A 19,114-nucleotide genomic window follows, 5' to 3' on the forward strand; every position below is an offset into this window, starting at 1 on the left:
TATCTTAGTTTCATTTTGCAGATTTGCTCGTGCCCCAGAACCTCCATCATTAAACATCAGCTCATGTTACTGAAAACACCATTTATTTCAGTTTTGCGTTTGTTTGACAAAACATTAAACCAACTGGGAAAACCTTTAACACCCTGTGAATATGCAATGTGTTGATAACATCAATCGTAACCTGTATTTAGCTTTTACTGGTCAGACAACAAGGCTTTAAAAGATTGAGACAAGACTGAAACGCCTGTTTAACATCACATTTATTTAATAAAAAATGTGTCTTTTAGGATGAGCTGGAGGCGGCCACTGCGGCGCGTCTGGGTTTGGGGGTGGTGCCTTCCCTGAAACCATTCCTGGAAAATAAGAGGAATAAAAAAAAAGTGAGGTTGAAGCAGAAGATCATTTAAATCCTGGTGAAAACGTGACCATTTAATATTTTCTTACGTGTGCCAATAGCTTTATGCCACACAGCTGTGCCACCACACTTACAGGCTAGTCTACTACCCAGCTAGGTATCCAACTAAAACAACCACAGCTGTAGAGCTTAATCATTCTTAATGACAAATATTTAACTCTCCTCGACTTGTTTTAAACCAAATGATAAACAGTGAGTCTGTGGCACAAATGACACCGATATTAAGCATGCTAGTGCTTTTCAAGTCAAACTGGTGACTAAAAGAAGCCCTCTGGCTTCACAGGAACTCCAGAAAATTAATTTTAATGGCCCCAATATCATTTCACCAATGATGCTTACCTCAGAGAAAAGATTGATATCATATATTAAATATCATTTGTTCAGACATTTATTTTCACCATCATTGGTAAGCAGCATTGACAAATCTGACAACTAGGCTATAGAAAAAAACTATAATTTCTCTGCAAATTAGATGCTGTGGGAAAAAAAACAGCACTGTTCACGATAAAGTTCACCAGATTTCCTGCCCGTCTTTCTAATCGAGTAGACGTGAGGTCTGTGGGAGACTCAACTCTAAAATCTGCTGGTTGTTCTGTTCAAAAATCTAGTTGAGGCACACTTGCATGACCGGCCACCTATTTAGTTTACGGCTTCATGTTTATAGTCTCGGTAAAACAGCTGCGTCAGTTAAACTATCACTCTAATGAATTTAATCTTGTAGTTTGTAAACATTTGTTCAACATTTTTTATAAACATTTTTGTGGATGTACCATATTTTTCATGATGTAATGTCAATACTGATAACCATTCCACATCACTGCTTGAAATCAACATAACCATCTAAATGGGAAAACAACCCGATATCAGCTTCCTCTTTGCACTTTAAAACTTAAGATACAGGAATCTAGTTTATATTCAAATACCGGGAACATAAACAGCAGATCCAATGTTTGTAGTTAAAGTTGATAAATCAAAAATAATCTCCTAGGAAGTTTTTGTGTTTCCCTTTAGAAAATGATTTGAAGCAGACAAGCATTTCCTCTGTGGGCTTTGGGTGCATTACGTTTCAGCATCAATATTAAATATTATAATTTATATCATCGATGCATTTCCCACACAAACAGGAGTTCAGCCAGCAAACTTGTTCTTATGGGTGAACTTCAAGTACGACATCTCATACATTACATCTAGAGATCTTACCTGAATCTGCGGTAGACGACCTTCAGGTGTCTCAGACGGCCGGTTCCAGTGGTGTTCCTCCTCTTGGCCTTAGCGCTCCAGTTGTCTACAAAAAAAACCCCCAAACATCAGTATAATCAAGGTAGTTTGACCATTAACATCAATGAAGAGTTGGATAAACAGTTTCTGGTCCAAGACAAAGTAAATGATACACATATTGTGCTCTACCAGATGCCAGTGCACAATCAAAGACTGATTAATACTTTACCCACAATTTAAGAATTATTTAGAGAAAGCTCCAACAATAAGTCATCAGAATAAGTTGGGGCACCATGGCATAACTAAATAACTTAGTTATAACATCAGTATAATCAAGGTAGCTTGACCATTAACATCAATGTAGAGTTGGATAAACAGTTTCTGGTCCAAGACAAAGTAAACGATACACATATTGTGCTTTTCAAGTCAAACTGGTGACTAAAAGAAGCCCCCTGGCTTCACAGGAACTCCAGAAAATTAATTTTAATGTCCCCAATATCATTTCACCAATGATGCTTACCTCAGAGAAAAGATTGATATCATATATTAAATATCATTTGTTCAGACATTTATTTTCACCATCATTGGTAAGCAGCATTGACAAATCTGACAACTAGGCTATAGAAAAAAACTATCATTTCTGTGCAAATTAGATGCTGTGAAAAAAAACAGCACTGTTCACGATAAAGTTCACCAGATTTCCTGCCCGTCTTTCTGATCGAGTAGACGACTCAACTCTAAAATCTGCTGGTTGTTCTGTTCAAAAATCTAGTTAAGGCACACTTGCATGACCGGCCACCTATTTAGTTTACGGCTTCATGTTTATAGTCTCGGTAAAAAAAGCTATAATTTTTATATGATTAACATGTCAGTATGTGACTTACACTTTCTCTTGCGCTTCTCGGGGTAGCCACACTTGCCACATGAGGACTTCTGCAGGTGATAGGCCTTGGACCCGCAACGACGGCACAAGGTGTGCGTCTTGTTCCGGCGCTTTCCGAAAGATGAAGTTCCCTTCGTCTGAGAGGCAAGAACATTAGAAGTAGGTCAGAGGCGACTCCTGAAGACTTCCACCACATGCCAAAGCTCTCACAGTCTTGTCTCAGTAAAAACATTGAATCACAGGAAATCATATGTTCAGACATTTGTGTTTAAAAACATCATTGACAAGACTCGCTTTTATGGCAACAATCGCCACTCGATGACGGATGTGAGGGATGCAATGTTCTTTACTGCCTCAGTGTTAGCAAGACTATGGATATATAAATTAATACAAAGCCCCCAAATGGGAGAATGTCGTGCTTTTTTTCCACAGTTGCAAGCTGTGTGTACACTCGGAGGAAGCACATTCAGTGCTACATGAAGTGACTAGCTAGTCGTGCTAGCCGCCATAGAAAAGCTAGTCACTTCAGTCGTTCAGCATGCTACTTTAACAAGAATACAACAAAAGAATCCGTAGTAACTTGTCGGGTATAAACAATAAGTATTTAGAGTTACGTTAATGTTATCGGCTCGTGTCCCGGCTAACTAAGGCCCATTCTGTACCATGAACCTCAATGCTACTAGCGGCAAATAAATGCTGGACGGATTAAACAGGAACGTTATTTTTTTAATAAAACGAAGCATCATCGCATAAATACTTCACCCAAACGGTTACGACGTTAATCCGACATCGAAACACCAACGGCCCGTTTCAGATAAACGACTCATTACAAAGATGTTTAGAGATTTCAGGGTGCCAGCATTACGGCTTACCATTTTCGTCCGGTGGCTAAGGGAAAAGAGACCGGAAGGGGCGCTTGTGCCGCATGAAATCACATCCGCGCTGCTTCCTGTGTAACAGAGAAATGTGTCCCCACGTAGCGTTTAGTTGATATGCTAATATTCTGCCAAACGGAGCGTTAATTTGATTTCCCTACCTATATATGTACACGACTTAATCATATAGCATTCTAACAACATAAACCAATTTAATCCATTTGTTTATTATGTTTTTTTGTGTTTGTGAGGCAGAAAATAAACACAAATAGGACAGTTTTATCGTGACATCACCCATTGATTTGTGGACTGCGGTTTTGAAGCTTCTGTTGGGTCGGGCGTCGTCATCTTGGATTTTTGGCCATTGCCACAACGGAATTTTTTTGCAACCAGTGAACAGAAGTAACTATATTTTGACTGCGGAGGAGCGACAGGTGGATACAATGAACGCAAGCGGGGCCCCCTTACTGGATCTGGATCCATCTGGCTTCTGGTGTGAAGCTGCTAGCAAAGTTAGCTTCCATAATTCAAGGTCAACTTTACAGGTAAGTGTTAATCTTAGTGGCTAATTGCATTGGTGGTAGCGACACCATTGTAGCAAGTAGTGACACTGTGTTAGCAACACCGTGTTAGCCACACCATAGTAGTGATGCTGGGTTAGCAACACAGTGTTAGCGACACTGGCAGCAACGTGTCAATGCAATGCAGCCACGCCCTTAAGCACACCCAGGTTTGTTGTCTATTTTACTCTATATGGGACATCATGCTGTATTGCAGACTTGTGTTTACAATGTCTAATGATTTAATGAATCAAGTGAGAAGTAGGATAATTTCTTGTAGACTTCATATACAATCAGACTTCTTTTTGGAACCAGAGGAGTCGCCCCCTGCTGGCCATCAGAGAGAATGGAAGTTAAAGGTAATTTCGCTTTGGCTTAATTTTTTAGAACCAGAGGTTGGCGCTTGGTGTAGACTCACTTGTTGGTTTTTGGGGCTTGAGGCAAACATATTGACATTTAGCTCCACAAATTAAAAATACAAACAATAATAATAACAATAATAATAATAATAGGTGGCTTTTGGCTGCCCCTCGCCTTTATCTTGAAGATGCCACGTTGTCTTCATCATAACTAAGTGTATTCTCAGTAGGCATACACAGAGAGTGGGAGGAAGCAGGGGTCAGTAGGGCGCAACAGCTCATTATAACCAAGCAGCTTAATCCGGCCATGGATACGCTCCAAGCCAATGATGACAACTTCATAGTGACAAAGTCCCTTGCAGGGTGTCGGGGCTCACTCTTTTTTGTGTGATTGAAGTATCTGGCGTGCTTCCTTTTTGGAGATATTCTGTAGATATCCAACTAGGAGGAGCTCTAGGGCAGACCCACAACATGCTGGAGAGGTTATGCAATCTAGCCTGGGAGTGCCGCATGGTTTAAGAGAAGGATCTGGGTTTCTTTGTTCAGCCTGCAGTCTTTACAACCCGGACCCTGCTTGGTGGCAGAAAATACGCTGATAGACTGATAAAATTTCTTTATGAAAATAAACAAATTAAAATGTTGGTGTTTCCATCTAACTTCAAGATGGTGCAGTGATTTTGGATTACTTAATGTAATGCTAAATATGATGTGACTTTCCTCACTACGACCCGATGATTCTTCAGGCGTTTCTCCATTCACACGACTCTGCTGCTTGTAAAGGTGTTGTTGAAGCAGCCGAGACTGGACCAGATAGATGATGACACAGTCAAATCAATGGCACTAATGCAATTATCAGCACCAGCGGGATGAAGATCCACGACTTCTGTCATGGAGTTACCACAATGTTGCTGTTAAAACCTAAACAGTGGTGTAAACATATATTTAGACAATGCAGTGCAGAAAATCTTGTCTATGTCACTTTGACATGCATAAAAAGCATTAAGAAAGGAGGTAAATGCTATCATAAGGCCTACAAAATAATGATAAAAAAACACATTGGTTTTGCAACAGCATCAGCTGTGAATAAATTATAATGAAATGATGTCATTAGTTGCAGGTTCCGATACACATTCCCCAGCCTCAAGGGGGTCAGGTGAATCAGGTCAATATTAGGCTACTTTATATATATGTATATTTTCAGTGGAGGTGAATCCTTGTAAAGGAGACCATGACCTTGGGTTTTGGCTGAGCGAGAAGCATCCGAACGCGACGCGCCCCCCTCGGCTGCCAGGCTGAGAAAAGGCGCATCCTCCCCCTTTTTACATTTCAGTCACGCAGGTTTGCTCAGATTTGAGATGAAGCATGGAGGATGTGTTTTTATTTTCCCGTCGCAGCTCTCATCAGTGATCTAAAGAGAGAGAGGGAGAGAGGAAGGGGGTGGGGGGAGGAAAAAAATCGCGCTTGGATTTGATTTAACATATCGGGATTCTTCAGAGAAATAACTATCTGAGAGCGTTATCATAATTATTATTTGGGATAATCTGCATCGCTTGCATCCGACCGAGCGACTGCACCTCATCGAGGCGAGCAGCGGCTCATATCCACAAATCAAGAATTTCCTCTTTAAATCGTTTTTTTTTTTGTGCAAAATATACGAAGATATACGAATTATTTTATAGCCATTTTTTTTTTTTTTTTTTTTGTAATCGACGTCGTTCCAACTGGCGATACAGCGCGATGCTTATCATCCAACAGCAATGATGCTGCGGCACGAGAGCAGCGACGTAGCCTAGAGGAGGTGATGGACGGTGTCCTGTCCTGCGAGCACGCGACCCCTGCGCTCGCGGTCCTGAATGCAGCGGAGAGAGACACCTAGCCGGGTGTCACCGTCAGCCCCGGATGCTGCGCCGAAGAATGGGATACGCCGACCCGTCGTCGGGTAAAGATATACTCGGCAATAGATCCCTTTGTTTTATATTTATTTGCGCATTTGGACTCGTCACGCTGTTGCAACAGATTCTCTATGGCAAAAACTACATTAAGAGGTAAGTGGCGATTATCTCTGCTCGGTGGGTCGATGACAATAAAAGGCAATAAGAGGGAAGGCCTCGCTGATGAGTTGTAGCTACTGTAAGGATGACATTCTGCCTTTAAATGCATGCATTCATAGCCGTTTTGTGTGAGACTTATTGCCCAGTTAATGACGGAATGGTGAAAAAAAAAAATGGATCATGCATGATGAATTGATTCAGTATAGATGGGAGTAGTCTGGATGTCAGGACGCATGGGTAAAAACAAGCTTTCATGGCTGGAAAGAACAATAGCAATTAACCATCCATCTTTTTTTCCCAGTGGCATAGAAACAATTTCCATCGGATTTCTTTTTTTTGATATTTTCTGAAAACTAAGCATCACATTCATACCATACACAGTGCTCCAGCTGTGTATGGTAATGTTTTCCCTTTTCCTTTTCTTTTTTCCCCCCAAAGATCTTTATTTGATTTTCTGTTTCAGCCTTCTTGACTGGTCGTAGCCTACATCTTACAGAGGCATCAGCTTATCATAATGGAAGCCATTGGAGGCGATACTGTTTACAAATATCGACAGGATAAAGATGATGTGTATTTCTTATTGGGTCCCTGTTAAATAAATCATTTCACCAGGCTGCACTCACAGTGCACACACAGCCACTGCAGAGCCGGGTTTTATAACACCTCTGTAACGGTCTCCGCGATGGGTTCTTGAGTTGGTTGGAAGTCCTCTTCTGCTCTCATCCACCCCCCCATTTAAAGACCAGTGTATCCACTAAATTGCAGGCCTCCTTTTCTCTGAGACAAATTTCAGTGTGAGACGAGCAGATGCTGAGAAGGCGGGATGTTTTATCTTTAGGTGGTCACCAAAAGGACAATCTCACAACACAGAATCCCACTCCAAACAAAAAGGAACAATCTAAAAAAAACTTTTACCCCCACCTCCAGATATTTTACAGACAGCACATATATGATACAATCAAAGCAAACATATATGTGCTTCAATCTGAAAGCTCCCCACAGCTGCTAACCCCTCCCCTGACACCCTGCTGGACTGGTCTGAAGATACTCAATGTGGATTCATGCATCCCGACCTCTGCAGCGAGATGCATGAATTCAGACCCGACACACACACACACACCTTCCCTCGCCCCGTGCCCCTCTGGGAGAGAGAGAGGGGGGGGGGGGACGGCAAGCCACCCAACAGAAACCAGTGGGCTCATGCAGCGGCAGCCATTTTGCTACAGTCTGTCTTCACACACACCTCAGTTCAAGTGGGGGAGAGAGAGAGAGGAAGGAGACTGCAAGAGTGAGAGAGGGAGCGATGTGGTGCGTGTGTGTGTGCATGTGTGTGTGTGTGTGTGTGTGTGTGTGTGTGTAATGCAGAGAGAGAGGGAGGAGACGTCATCTCAAGACATCTCTCCAAGCGTAAACAATCAGACGTCGTGGTCCACTTGGGACCGTTTGACCACACCCAACCTCCGCTCTTGGTAAACCCAAGCATGAGGTTTATCATGCGCTCCAGTGTTTCGGGGCATCACAGAGAAGAAAACGGCGTTGCGAATTACTGGGCTACAGTGGCAGCAGAGGAGCCGTTTGGGTGCTTAGATCGGGAGATAGCGTAGGGAGGAACAGTTTGATCTCGTGTACACGTCCATACCGCTTCACCAAAGGCCTTTCCTCTTAATATGAGCTCACCCACTGAAGTCAAACTTAGTCTTGAACATTGTTGTACTTGTACTTGATAACTGAGCTTCCACGGAGTCGCATCCTGGTGTCACATGAATGACGTCGCCGCCCGCCGTTGCTCTTTGACTTGAAGATATCTAACAATGATGCGTCGTTCAATTCTTACCAATAGTGCAAAATCAGACTCAATTTACAATGATATAAAACGAAGAAAAACAGAGCATTCTCAAAAGTTTTGGGAAGTGGAAACTGTTTATGAGCCTTTCTTGATGCATTATGTATTTGGGTTGCGTCTCCGCTATTCGGAGCTGTACATGGATATTTTGATTCCAGCACCGCTGGTTCATAATTCATAAGACACAGCACTTGCACCATTTGCAGGAGTTGTTCCCTGTTAAAAATAGATAAAAACAGCAGCTTAGCAAAAAGAAAACATACAGATATTGTGCAAAAAATGTATTATACAATACTTATCGACAACTTAAACAATACTTATAATTGTGAGGGGAAAGAGAACAAGAAAACCTTTTTGCACAAGCAATAGTGCTGTATTTTCCTGTTTTGATAGAGACAAGGAAGTGCCCATCTTAAGGAGTCCTTATAATTGTTTCAGGAAACCCCTGGACAAAATAAATGGACATCTAACTCCATGTACCAGACCTAACCTTACAACAACTGCAGTCACAAAATCCAATATATATAAAAGTCCTTCCTGCTTTCAGGTCCCATTAACGACGCTCAAGGGCAGAATCGGAGCACATTAGCGCTCCAGAGCAACTTTGCTTGTTGTTTGTCCGAACTAATGCTTAGATTACTGTCGGAACTGGCCTCATAATTGAGTCAGTAGAAGATAAATGGACTCTAAATGTTTGACTTGGAGAACCTGGATTGATCTGTGAGTCAGCAGGAGTCACATGAGATTCATTAGGATTTCCTTGTGGTCGCCACACTATTGGAAAATATCAGTATTATATGTTTTATTGATGAAGTTGAGCTTTTAGGGGTAGAGTGTTTCAGTGATGATTAAGATTAATGGTTTAAGTGACTAAATGATTCAGGTTTGATTAGCTTTATGTACAACAGCTGTACAGATAATATATCCCTCTGATTTCCTGTTCTGCAGCCGGTTTCGGGGTGTTATCGAGGCGTTGAAGTGGCTCTAAGAGAACGCACCTGCTGCTCAGTATTGACGCGATGGTGATGAACGCTCGATCCCATAATGCATCCAGAAAGGCTCTTTGGGTTCAGTTACCCTGCTGAATTTAGCACAACACCCACGGAGCACTCTCAGAAATTAGTCACACATGAATACTTGCATAATGATCAGTCAGGAATGGGAGATGTTGTACACCCACTGATATTTGGATGTATGGAAGACAAATAGCTCACCATGTAAGAGCTTCGAACCTTCAAAATGTTAGATTTTTAAACGGTTGCTTATTGTTAACAAATGCCATGAAAAGATCAGGTGTACATTTCAGAATTAAACAAAAATAATAACATCTTAAAAACACATTTAAACATTTTTATTTACAAATTCCCCAGTGCTTAGGCATCTTCTTCTGCAGCAACTTCACATTCAAAACAATTATTGTTCCTCATTTAAAAAACCATGATCCGAAATCTCATTCTAACCATGTTTGGTGTCTTACAGACATGTTTTCTTGAGACAAGAAGCTGGTCCCCTCTCAATGTATATATGTGTATGTGTGTGTATGTGTGTGCGAGAGAGAGAGAGAGAGAGAGCGAATGTGCACATGTGAGTTGGACTTGGTTGTATGTGTTTGACTTTTGCACAGCAAGGACAATAAATCCCCAAATAAACTGATTCATTTTCTTACTAGTGCGCAACAGTTTAGCCGACTCAAAGGGGACGAGACAGGAAATTGGACCGGTCCCGTTAATTTCTTGGATGATGGATCTCTGAAGCCTGCCAGAAATGGAAGGAAAAGGTACCTTTCCAGCGTGACTGACTGCACAACACCTCTGAGTAAAGAGAGTGTAAGAGAGAGAGTGAGAGAGAGAGAGTGAGAGAGTGAGAGAGAGAGAGTGAAAGAAAACACAAGTGTCAAGTACATCATATAGTGACGACCCAGCCCTGCATGCGTGGACTGGGCCGCTGTTACCTTCAGCAGTCTACTCAGATGCTTTTAGAGAGAATATGCAAGGCAGCAGCACATGTACACCTTTTTTGTTTTTGAAATCTGCAGGTGTAGGAAGTTAGCAGGGGTGGTGATGTCACAGGGCTACAAACACAGATTTAACTCTAACATAACCTGTCTGCATGTTGACAGATGTTTCCGTCAGAATTTTCAGCCAGATTCACAGATCTCCGTAATAGTCACACCCTGCCTAGCCGATATTAAGAAGAAAAAAAAAAGGTAGGACAGTTTGAAGGCATTTTTTAGTATTTTCACAGAAACCCAAGAATGCCTCTTTCTTTTTCATTACTCTGAAAGGTATAAACTCTCATATTTTTTCAGTGGTGGTTGCACTTCAGATTTGCTCTTGCATGTTGTCTGATCCCGTCCACCTCGACCTCTGACCCCCATCCTCCCCCCCCCCCTTCAGAAGCTGGTTGAACCACGGTCTCCTGTTGATGTACTGGCTTCTCCTCGTACGTCTGTGTCCCATCCAGCACCCATCTTCCGAATGCCTTGTCCTCCTCAATCTGTGTTTCATGTGTTCTGCACAGCTCTGTGTGTATGCCATGTACATAGTGTGGACACTTCTCTCTGCTTCCCCCACTATCTCCCCCTTCTCACATCTGCATTGTCTCTCTCTGCGACTGGGATTTAACCCCTCTTTCACTTTGCTTTCCTTGTTAGAATAAGACAGAAAGGTGACAGATTTCCCCCCCCAAAAAACAAGCTCCAAATCCAAATTGCACTGAGCAGAACATTCAAGTCTCTGTGCTTAAATTCTGGTTTGGTTTTCTCATTTCAGATTTGTACGATTAAACCCAAAAATGCCACATGAGGTGAAATTCACCTCATCGAGCGAATTAGTTCTTTGTCCCGCTTTTAGAACTGATCAGAGAACACTTGCAAAGGTTTCATCATCTTAGCTTAAACAAGCTATGGATAGTCCTCGTCAAGTGTCAGCTTACGTTACAGAAAAGAGATGCTCCTCTCAGTAAAACCTCAGAAATACACTGCATCATCAGGTGGATGTAGACAACCAGTTTCATTGTTCCTTACGATTTCATCCAAGCATCTTGTTCCTTTAATGCATCCTTCCACTGTGTTGCTTGTTGTTGTTCTTTTGTTATTATTATTAGTTGTTTGTTTTTTAACTCGCCTCATTTACCTCCACAGCCAAAGGTAATATTCTTCAATATTATCCATTTTTCCAAAACACCACACTCCATCTTATCTATCTGATGTGACCAAAAAATAAAAAAAAACAATAATATTCATTCTCACAAATACACATTGCAATTGCTGCCTTTTGGCATTAAATCCTTTTCATCAAGCATTCAATGTGTAAATAAAAAAAAACAAATTACAACATATAGAGCTTTCCATAGTTCAATGGAAAAGTAAAATTAGCTTTAGATCACTATCTTTATTTATATACGTTTCACAGTAAATGCCACCAGAGACGGATGACTGTCAGTTCTGTGGCTATCTGCCCAAACCTAAAAGGAAAATTATAGATCAGAGCCAAAAAGAGAAACCCTTCGGGGATGAGACTATTTTCAGTTGGCTGACGTGAAAACTTAATGTACATTTTCTCATATTTTAGTGCCTGTTTCGGGGCTTTCAAGGCAAATGAAGGAAATTTTAAGCACTTGTTTTGAAAGTAAAGTAAATCTTCTATTTTAGTCTTTTGCTTTAACTTGACGTAGCTAATTTCGGTGGTAATTTTACACTTGAATTGAATCCCCCCCTCAAATAAACACATTAATTTTATTAATTGATAATATAAAATGTTTGAAAATAAATGCAATGAATTTGATCTGCTCGGAATTTGGAGAGAAACAAATAACATTTTGGTCTGTACTTCCATGAACAAAAGTATAGTGAATTTTCATTCATCAGCGCAACATCAGCACTGTATGACTTTGGCTGTACAGCGCCAACTGTGGCCACCCATGGTAATTACAAGTTCATGTTGCATTGTAAAATATAATGGTACAGGAGCACAATTAGGAAAAGAGTAATAAATATTCACACCCACCTACACCAGAAGTGCTGTGCAGTTTTGGAAAATTAGATTGGTTGTTTTTGATTAATACCCAAATTAGTCTTTAATTTCCCCCTCCCAACATGACAATGTTGGGAGGGGGAAATCGCTGAACATCGAAACAAAGTTCTATCACTGGTGGTTTCTTTATTTTCCCCTTACAACCTCCATCCTAACCAACCCCACTCAAAAACGCAAATGCCCATTTTGTCCACGCTGCGCTCAAATTGCATGTAAGTGCAAAGTTGTGCTGCGAGAAATGAGGCATCAGTGCACAGAAAACATATTGACACTGTGATATGAATTTTACGTTTTAACCTTTCAACTTTTCTTCTTTCAATATATTCAAATCCTCGCAATCGTCATACTGAAGACATTATTTATGTTTGATTAATGTCGCCATTTCAATGAAATATTTTATAATATATTTCCTATTGGTTATTGACATACAATACTTGCAGTTATTATACTGTATATTATGTATTACACTGCCTCACATAAAAGCGCAGACACTCATATCCGGCAGACACGACACTGCTTTAATCCACCATTTTAACCCCCTTTTCTCTTTCAGACTTGTTTCCGTTTCTCTTCTAAATTAGCAAACAGCATATAAACACATTCTAATCATAGGCTACCAGCGTTAAACCATGCAAGGTCTCATCATAACCGGTTAAATAAGTGAAAATATGAGAGGTATTACTTTTCTTCAGTTAGTGAAATGCATTGGTTTAGACTAAGATGTAATCGAATCTGGTGCAAGTGTCCAGTAAACCGAATGTTACTGTCCTGTCTGAGACACCTGAAATCAGTTGCATCACTTCTGTCATTTGTCATCCCACAATGCCACACTGATATTTCAGTATTTCATAAAGACCTATTTGTAGTAAATATAAGCTAAAAGACTGTTTTATACATTGTTGTTTGTTAATTCTGTTGATTCTCTTGTGTGTGGAGAGGTGTAGGCCGTCGATGACTGTGTCTATCCCTCCAGGTATCTGGAAAACTATGATGGCTCATATGAATATAACTCCACTGCATGCAGGGAGCTCAGACAGGAGATTATGGACGTCAAGGTCTTGACAATGTGAGTGGTCATAATGATGTAGCCCACGTGTGTGTGCATTTTCTTCCCCTAAGGTGATCCTCAGCCTCCTGTCAGGTAGGGAGAAATTCACCACCTGATTGTTTTATGATGTGTCGGTATACTTCAGGATATAGCCATGCTAAGAGAGGATATAGCCATGCTAAGAGAGGACAGCCATGCTAAGAGAGGATATAGCCATGCTAAGAAAGGATATAGCCATGCTAAGAGAGGACAGCCATGCTAAGAGAGGATATAGCCATGCTAAGAGAGGATATAGCCATGCTAAGAGAGGACAGCCATGCTAAGAGAGGATATAGCCATGCTAAGAGATGATATAGCCATGCTAAGAGAGGACAGCCATGCTAAGAGAGGATATAGCCATGCTAAGAGAGGATATAGCCATGCTAAGAGAGGACAGCCATGCTAAGAGAGGATATAGCCATGCTAAGAGATGATATAGCCATGCTAAGAGAGGACAGCCATGCTAAGAGAGGATATAGCCATGCTAAGAGAGGATATAGTCATGCTAAGTGAGGACAGCCATGCTAAGAGAGGATATAGCCATGCTAAGTGAGGACAGCCATGCTAAGAGAGGATATAGCCATGCTAAGAGAGGACAGCCATGCTAAGAGAGGATATAGCCATGCTAAGAGAGGACAGCCATGCTAAGAGAGGATATAGTCATGCTAAGAGAGGATATAGCCATGCTAAGAGAGGATATAGTCATGCTAAGAGAGGATATAGGCATGCTAAGAGAGGATATAGCCATGCTAAGTGAGGACAGCCATGCTAAGAGAGGATATAGCCATGCTAAGAGAGGACAGCCATGCTAAGAGAGGATATAGCCATGCTAAGAGAGGACAGCCAGGCTAAGAGAGGATATAGTCATGCTAAGAGAGGATATAGGCATGCTAAGAGAGGATATAGGCATGCTAAGAGAGGATATAGCCATGCTAAGAGAGGACAGCCATGCTAAGAGAGGATATAGCCATGCAAAGAGAGGATATAGCCAATGCTTAGAGAGGATATAGTCATGCTAAGAGAGGATATAGGCATGCTAAGAGAGGATATAGTCATGCTAAGAGAGGATATAGGCATGCTAAGAGAGGATATAGGCATGCTAAGAGAGGACAGTCATGCTAAGAGAGGATATAGGCATGCTAAGAGAGGATATAGTCATGCTAAGAGAGGATATAGGCATGCTAAGAGAGGATATAGGCATGCTAAGAGAGGACAGTCATGCTAAGAGAGGATATAGGCATGCTAAGAGAGGATATAGGCATGCTAAGAGAGGATATAGGCATGCTAAGAGAGGATATAGTCATGCTAAGAGAGGATATAGGCATGCTAAGAGAGGACAGTCATGCTAAGAGAGGACTGCCATGCTAAGAGAGGATATAGCCATGCTAAGAGAGGATATAGTCATGCTAAGAGAGGACAGCCATGCTACGAGAGGATATAGCCATGCTAAGAGAGGACAGCCGTGCTAAGAGAGGACAGCCATGCTAAGAGAGGATATAGGCATGCAAAGAGCTCCCGCTTTATTGTTCAGCTATTAATAAGGCATTTTTACATTATGGATGAGATGAACAGATTCATTATACTCCTCAATGAAGCGCTTGTGCTAACTGCAATCTAAGTGGCACAATTATGAATGTGAACATTGTCCAGTGACCTTTTCCTGCGTCCCTCCGGCGGCCAAACTTTAATGTCAAAGGAACTCGATGAAGGGCTGCGAGGCAGAGGACATCTTCTGCCGCTCTGCCACACAGTAACGGTGGCACTCAGCCTCCCAGAGAAAATCCCCCATCTCCCAACCATCTCAGAGAAAGAAATGTCAGTTCAAGGACAGCTATTTAAAGAAACGCTTAATGAAGCTTCTGTCTTTGTATCGAGAAGTCTAGATCCACTCGCGTCAGCAGAGCCATCGCAGAGCGACCGCCGCAATGTTCTTGTTTGCCTCTTTAAGTAGCTTTTTTTTTTATTTCAATTTACTCTTGTAGAAACATTTATCGGAAAATACATGGCCATGGGTATCATTCCTCATTCCCAAGTCTCTTTGCCTGTCTTTCAGGGTGAAAACCTCAGACCTGTTTGAGAGATGGAGAAACCTGCAGGTGTGCAGATGGGAGCAGAACAAGGAGGAGACAAGCAACTTCAAGTACGCATCACTCAGCAGAGGACGTGTACATGTGATGTCATTTCATTACCTCGCAGTTTGCAACCTGCACATTTCACTCTTTTTGTCATTACCTCTGTTTTTGAAATGCATTTAAGATTTGCTTACGCTTTTTTGACTCTAAAACGGTGGATGTTCATATCCTCCATATAATAATAATAATAATAATAATGCATTTTATTTAAAGGCGCCTTTCAAAGCACTCACACCTTACACCTTACAAGACTTTCATAAAAGAAGTACATCAAACAGTAAATACATCAAACAAAAGGAATAAAGAAATGTGTTACTTAGTGCAATTGTCAATGCATTGAAAAAGGCAAAAGTCAGTCTCGGATTGGTGTTGACAGATCTTTTCATGCACGACTACCACACCAAATGTATGCATTTATTCACCCCAATTTAAGTCGCATCATTATCTAGCCTAACATACGTACATTTCTTCATCTGTAAGTTACTTTTTGCCAAGAGTTGAGATAGTTTTGCTCTTGATTCTGGTGTGAAGTCCTTTGCTAATAAACTAACCCCATCCTTTCTTTGGTGTCCTCCTGAAGGATGTCTCTGTCTCGCTGCTGTAATGCTCCTTCCTTTCTGTTCACCACCAAGAGGAACACACCTGCAGGGACCAAGCTGAGGTACGAGGTGGACACCAGTGGTATCCTTCCCATCACCTCCGAAGTCTTCAAGATGTTTCCAGATGTGAGTTCATCGCCTGTTTATGAGCGTTTGCTATCTGTTCTATATGTGTTTTGTTGTTGTTTTTTTTGCTATTCTACAGTTGGTCTGATGCCACTGAATCTATCTATTTGATTTCGAGAAGCTGTGTGTGTCTGAATTTGACAAAACGTGTCTGTTTCATCCAGGATATGCCGTATTCCAAATCACAATACAAGAAATGTGCTGTTATTGGAAACGGCGGCATCATCAAGAACACCAAATGTGGAAAGGAAATTGACTCGGCAGATTTTGTGTTTAGGTATACAGGATATAATCCTTCAGTGTTTCTTATTGTTATATATGAATAAAAACGGAAATTGTTTTGACTGACGGCTTGAGATCGCTAACGTTAGCTCCATGTCTTTGATAATAATTTGTTTAAAAATAGTAATTCTGTAGAAAGGGCCTTTAATGTGATAGCTCTATCCACCCACAGCTTGACAGGCCTGCTTTGCCTAGTTACAGTTGCTAAGCTATGATTGGATGATTGCTGTTGAGGGGAGGAGTCCAACTTCTGACCATATGATTAATTGCACCACAAACCGACATGCCTAGTTTGTGTTAAGTCATGTATTTATACTCCTTTGTCAGTGGATTTGTACTTTCTTTTTTGCAGGTGCAACATTCCACCCATCAATGAGAAGTACTCTGCTGATGTTGGCACTAAAACAGATCTGGTGACAATCAATCCAAGCATTATTACCGAGAGGTACTGTAAATATGGGTCTGAGCGGGAAATCAGGCCTCTCTGTCTCTCTGTCTCTCTCTGTCTCTCTCTCTCCCTCAACCATTCTCCGTCTCTTGGATTCTTGCCATCTCATGTTCCACTTCCTCCGCAGATTTCAGAAGCTGGAGAAATGGCGGCGGCCGTTTTACGAAGTCCTCCAGAACTACGAGAACTCCTCAGTGGTGCTCCCTGCCTTCTACAACACCCGCAACACCGACGTATCGTTCAGGGTCAAGTACATGCTGGACGACTTCGACTCCCAGAGGGGCGTTTTCTTCTTCCACCCGCAGTACCTGCTCAACGTGCAGCGTTTCTGGGCGGTGCAGGGCGTCCGTGCCAAACGCGTCAGCAGCGGCCTGATGCTGGTGACCGCCGCCATGGAGATGTGCGAGGAAGTCCACCTGTACGGCTTCTGGGCGTTTCCCATGAACCCCTCTGGCATCTTCATCACTCACCACTACTATGACAACGTGAAGCCGCGGCCGGGCTTCCACGCGATGCCCCACGAAATTTTCAACTTCATTCACATGCATACTCGTGGGATCATCAACGTACACACGGGGCCGTGCACGTGATCCCTCACTCCTCCGCGTCCACGCACTTCACCTTTACGTTTGTTTTGAATCCAGTTTGCCTGTTGTCAATGAGACACTTCAGTGTCTTCGGAGCGTACACTTCTTTGCCCTCACTTATCCCACGACACGGTGACGGTTGCTTGCTTTAACTGCCAACATACTTCTCGTTTCGATGTGTAACTTAAGTTGTTTACTTAGCCAATCAAATCACAACGGTCATCTCCGACTCTCCAACCGTAGGATGCTTGTTTTTAATGTGAAAAGTGGTCTTCATAGTGATGTTGTTTCTGTGAAGTTTTTCTAGTGGCTCTGCTGTACAGAGGTGTTGTTTTCTACTCAACGTTGCACAGATATTTACGCTGAAACGGGCCGCAGTGGGTGTCTTTGTGCCCATCCTCATACCCTCCCCCAGTCCGCTCTCTTTATCCCGGACACTCTGTGGGTGCGGCAGCTTTTAATGTTTGTGTAAAACAAAACCTGAACCTTGGTATTAAGCTACTATTTGAAGAAAAAAAAAGTTCATTCTAACAACCAATTGTCTACTTTTGTAATCTATTTCCTATTCATCAGGTTGGGTGAATATTTTAAAAACACAATTGAAATGGCCTGTTTTCTCTGGCATACTTTCTCCTAGTTTAAAAGAAAAATCCTCAGATATTTCTGGTGAAAAAAATGGGTGTATGAGAAAAGGTGAGGATGTTTCCCCCCCCTTTTTTTGGCTTGTCCTGGTTTTGGACAAAAGCCAGATAAATATTTTGAAATGACACCACCTGATCAAACTTTCAAGGCCGTCCAATTTGTCTAGCTACACGGTACTCACAGTAGCATTGAGCGACCCAGCCTCTCGTTGTCATTCATGTCTTAAGCCATGCTGCCTTATAAGATATCAAACCCCCTCTATATGATATGCAACGCGCCCATGTGTTTTGCTTATCTACAAATGTGTTAACATCAGACTAAATTTTAGGTTTCTCTTAAATCAAAAGGACATTTTAAGACTCTTAAGGTAGAACTTCATGTGCGGTTCTCAGCTTATATTAGCGAAGTCTTGCTCCCTGTAAACTCCATTCATACTCATGTAACGCTCTGCATGACTTTACTCTATACTTGGCTTTGTGTGTGCCTGCTGCAATGATCACTGAAATATGTTTACACTTAAGCCTCCACTGGAGCTCACAGTGCTTTTGGATATATATATATATATATATATATATATATATATATATATATATATATATATATATATATATATATATATATATATATATATATATATGTATATATATATATATATATACATATATATATATATATGTATATATATATATATATATACAAGAACCTTTACACAGAAAGTTGAATGAATTAGTTGAATTGTAAAATAGTGGATGCGTTCTGACTAATGATGCACGAAGATGGTTGCTGCCCTTTTCATTACTGAATGATTTCACCTTCCCTCCTTTGAAATGTGAACCTTTGGTATGGACTCTGGAAAGCGGCGTCGGTTTTTACTGTTCATTTTTTTGTTGTATGCCGCACAAGGTTTTAAGAGACTGTAACATAATCTAATAATAATCACTCCTCTGTTCACGCTCTGCTGTGCTCTTCTCCA

General features: G+C 41.4%; 2 protein-coding genes across 3 annotated transcripts; one reads left to right on the forward strand and one right to left on the reverse strand.

Annotated features, from left to right (window-relative positions):
• Positions 1-243: 243 nt before the first annotated feature.
• On the reverse strand, positions 244-3,484 carry rpl37 (ribosomal protein L37). The gene is made up of 4 exons (XM_084034824.1): positions 3,389-3,484; positions 2,518-2,653; positions 1,616-1,700; positions 244-353 (listed from the first exon to the last, which is right to left on the reverse strand). Exons 1-4 carry the CDS (start codon positions 3,389-3,391, stop codon positions 284-286), a joined length of 294 nt encoding a protein of 97 aa, XP_083890950.1. The 5' UTR covers positions 3,392-3,484; the 3' UTR covers positions 244-283.
• A 2,592-nt stretch (positions 3,485-6,076) lies between these two features.
• Positions 6,077-18,693, forward strand: st8sia5 (ST8 alpha-N-acetyl-neuraminide alpha-2,8-sialyltransferase 5). Of its 2 annotated transcripts, XM_084035503.1 has the most exons (9): positions 6,077-6,355; positions 9,874-9,981; positions 10,324-10,410; positions 13,212-13,304; positions 15,379-15,465; positions 16,038-16,182; positions 16,347-16,459; positions 16,817-16,909; positions 17,040-18,693. In XM_084035503.1, exons 1-9 carry the CDS (start codon positions 6,210-6,212, stop codon positions 17,500-17,502), a joined length of 1,335 nt encoding a protein of 444 aa, XP_083891629.1. In that variant the 5' UTR covers positions 6,077-6,209; the 3' UTR covers positions 17,503-18,693. The 2 variants fall into 2 exon arrangements, with proteins under 2 accessions (XP_083891629.1, XP_083891630.1); XM_084035504.1 differs by lacking the exon at positions 10,324-10,410 and having other exon boundaries at positions 6,079-6,355.
• Positions 18,694-19,114: the final 421 nt, after the last annotated feature.

This window comes from Eutrigla gurnardus, assembly GCF_963514095.1.
Source record: "Eutrigla gurnardus genome assembly, chromosome: 19".
Lineage (NCBI taxonomy): Eukaryota > Metazoa > Chordata > Actinopteri > Perciformes > Triglidae > Eutrigla > Eutrigla gurnardus.

Excerpts from the sequence above, each read along its gene's own strand:
- rpl37 (XM_084034824.1), bottom strand. Across the intron at positions 1,701-2,517 it reads CGAGAAGCGCAAGAGAAAGT|ACAACTGGAGCGCTAAGGCC; the intron begins GTAAGTCACATA and ends TTTTTTTTGTAG. Across the intron at positions 354-1,615 it reads GTCGTCTACCGCAGATTCAG|GAATGGTTTCAGGGAAGGCA; the intron begins GTAAGATCTCTA and ends CTTATTTTCCAG.
- st8sia5 (XM_084035503.1), top strand. The coding sequence starts at position 6,210 with ATGCTGCGCCGAAGAATGGGATACGCCGACCCGTCGTCGGGTAAAGAT. Across the intron at positions 15,466-16,037 it reads GAGGAGACAAGCAACTTCAA|GATGTCTCTGTCTCGCTGCT; the intron begins GTACGCATCACT and ends GTCCTCCTGAAG. Across the intron at positions 16,460-16,816 it reads TCGGCAGATTTTGTGTTTAG|GTGCAACATTCCACCCATCA; the intron begins GTATACAGGATA and ends TCTTTTTTGCAG.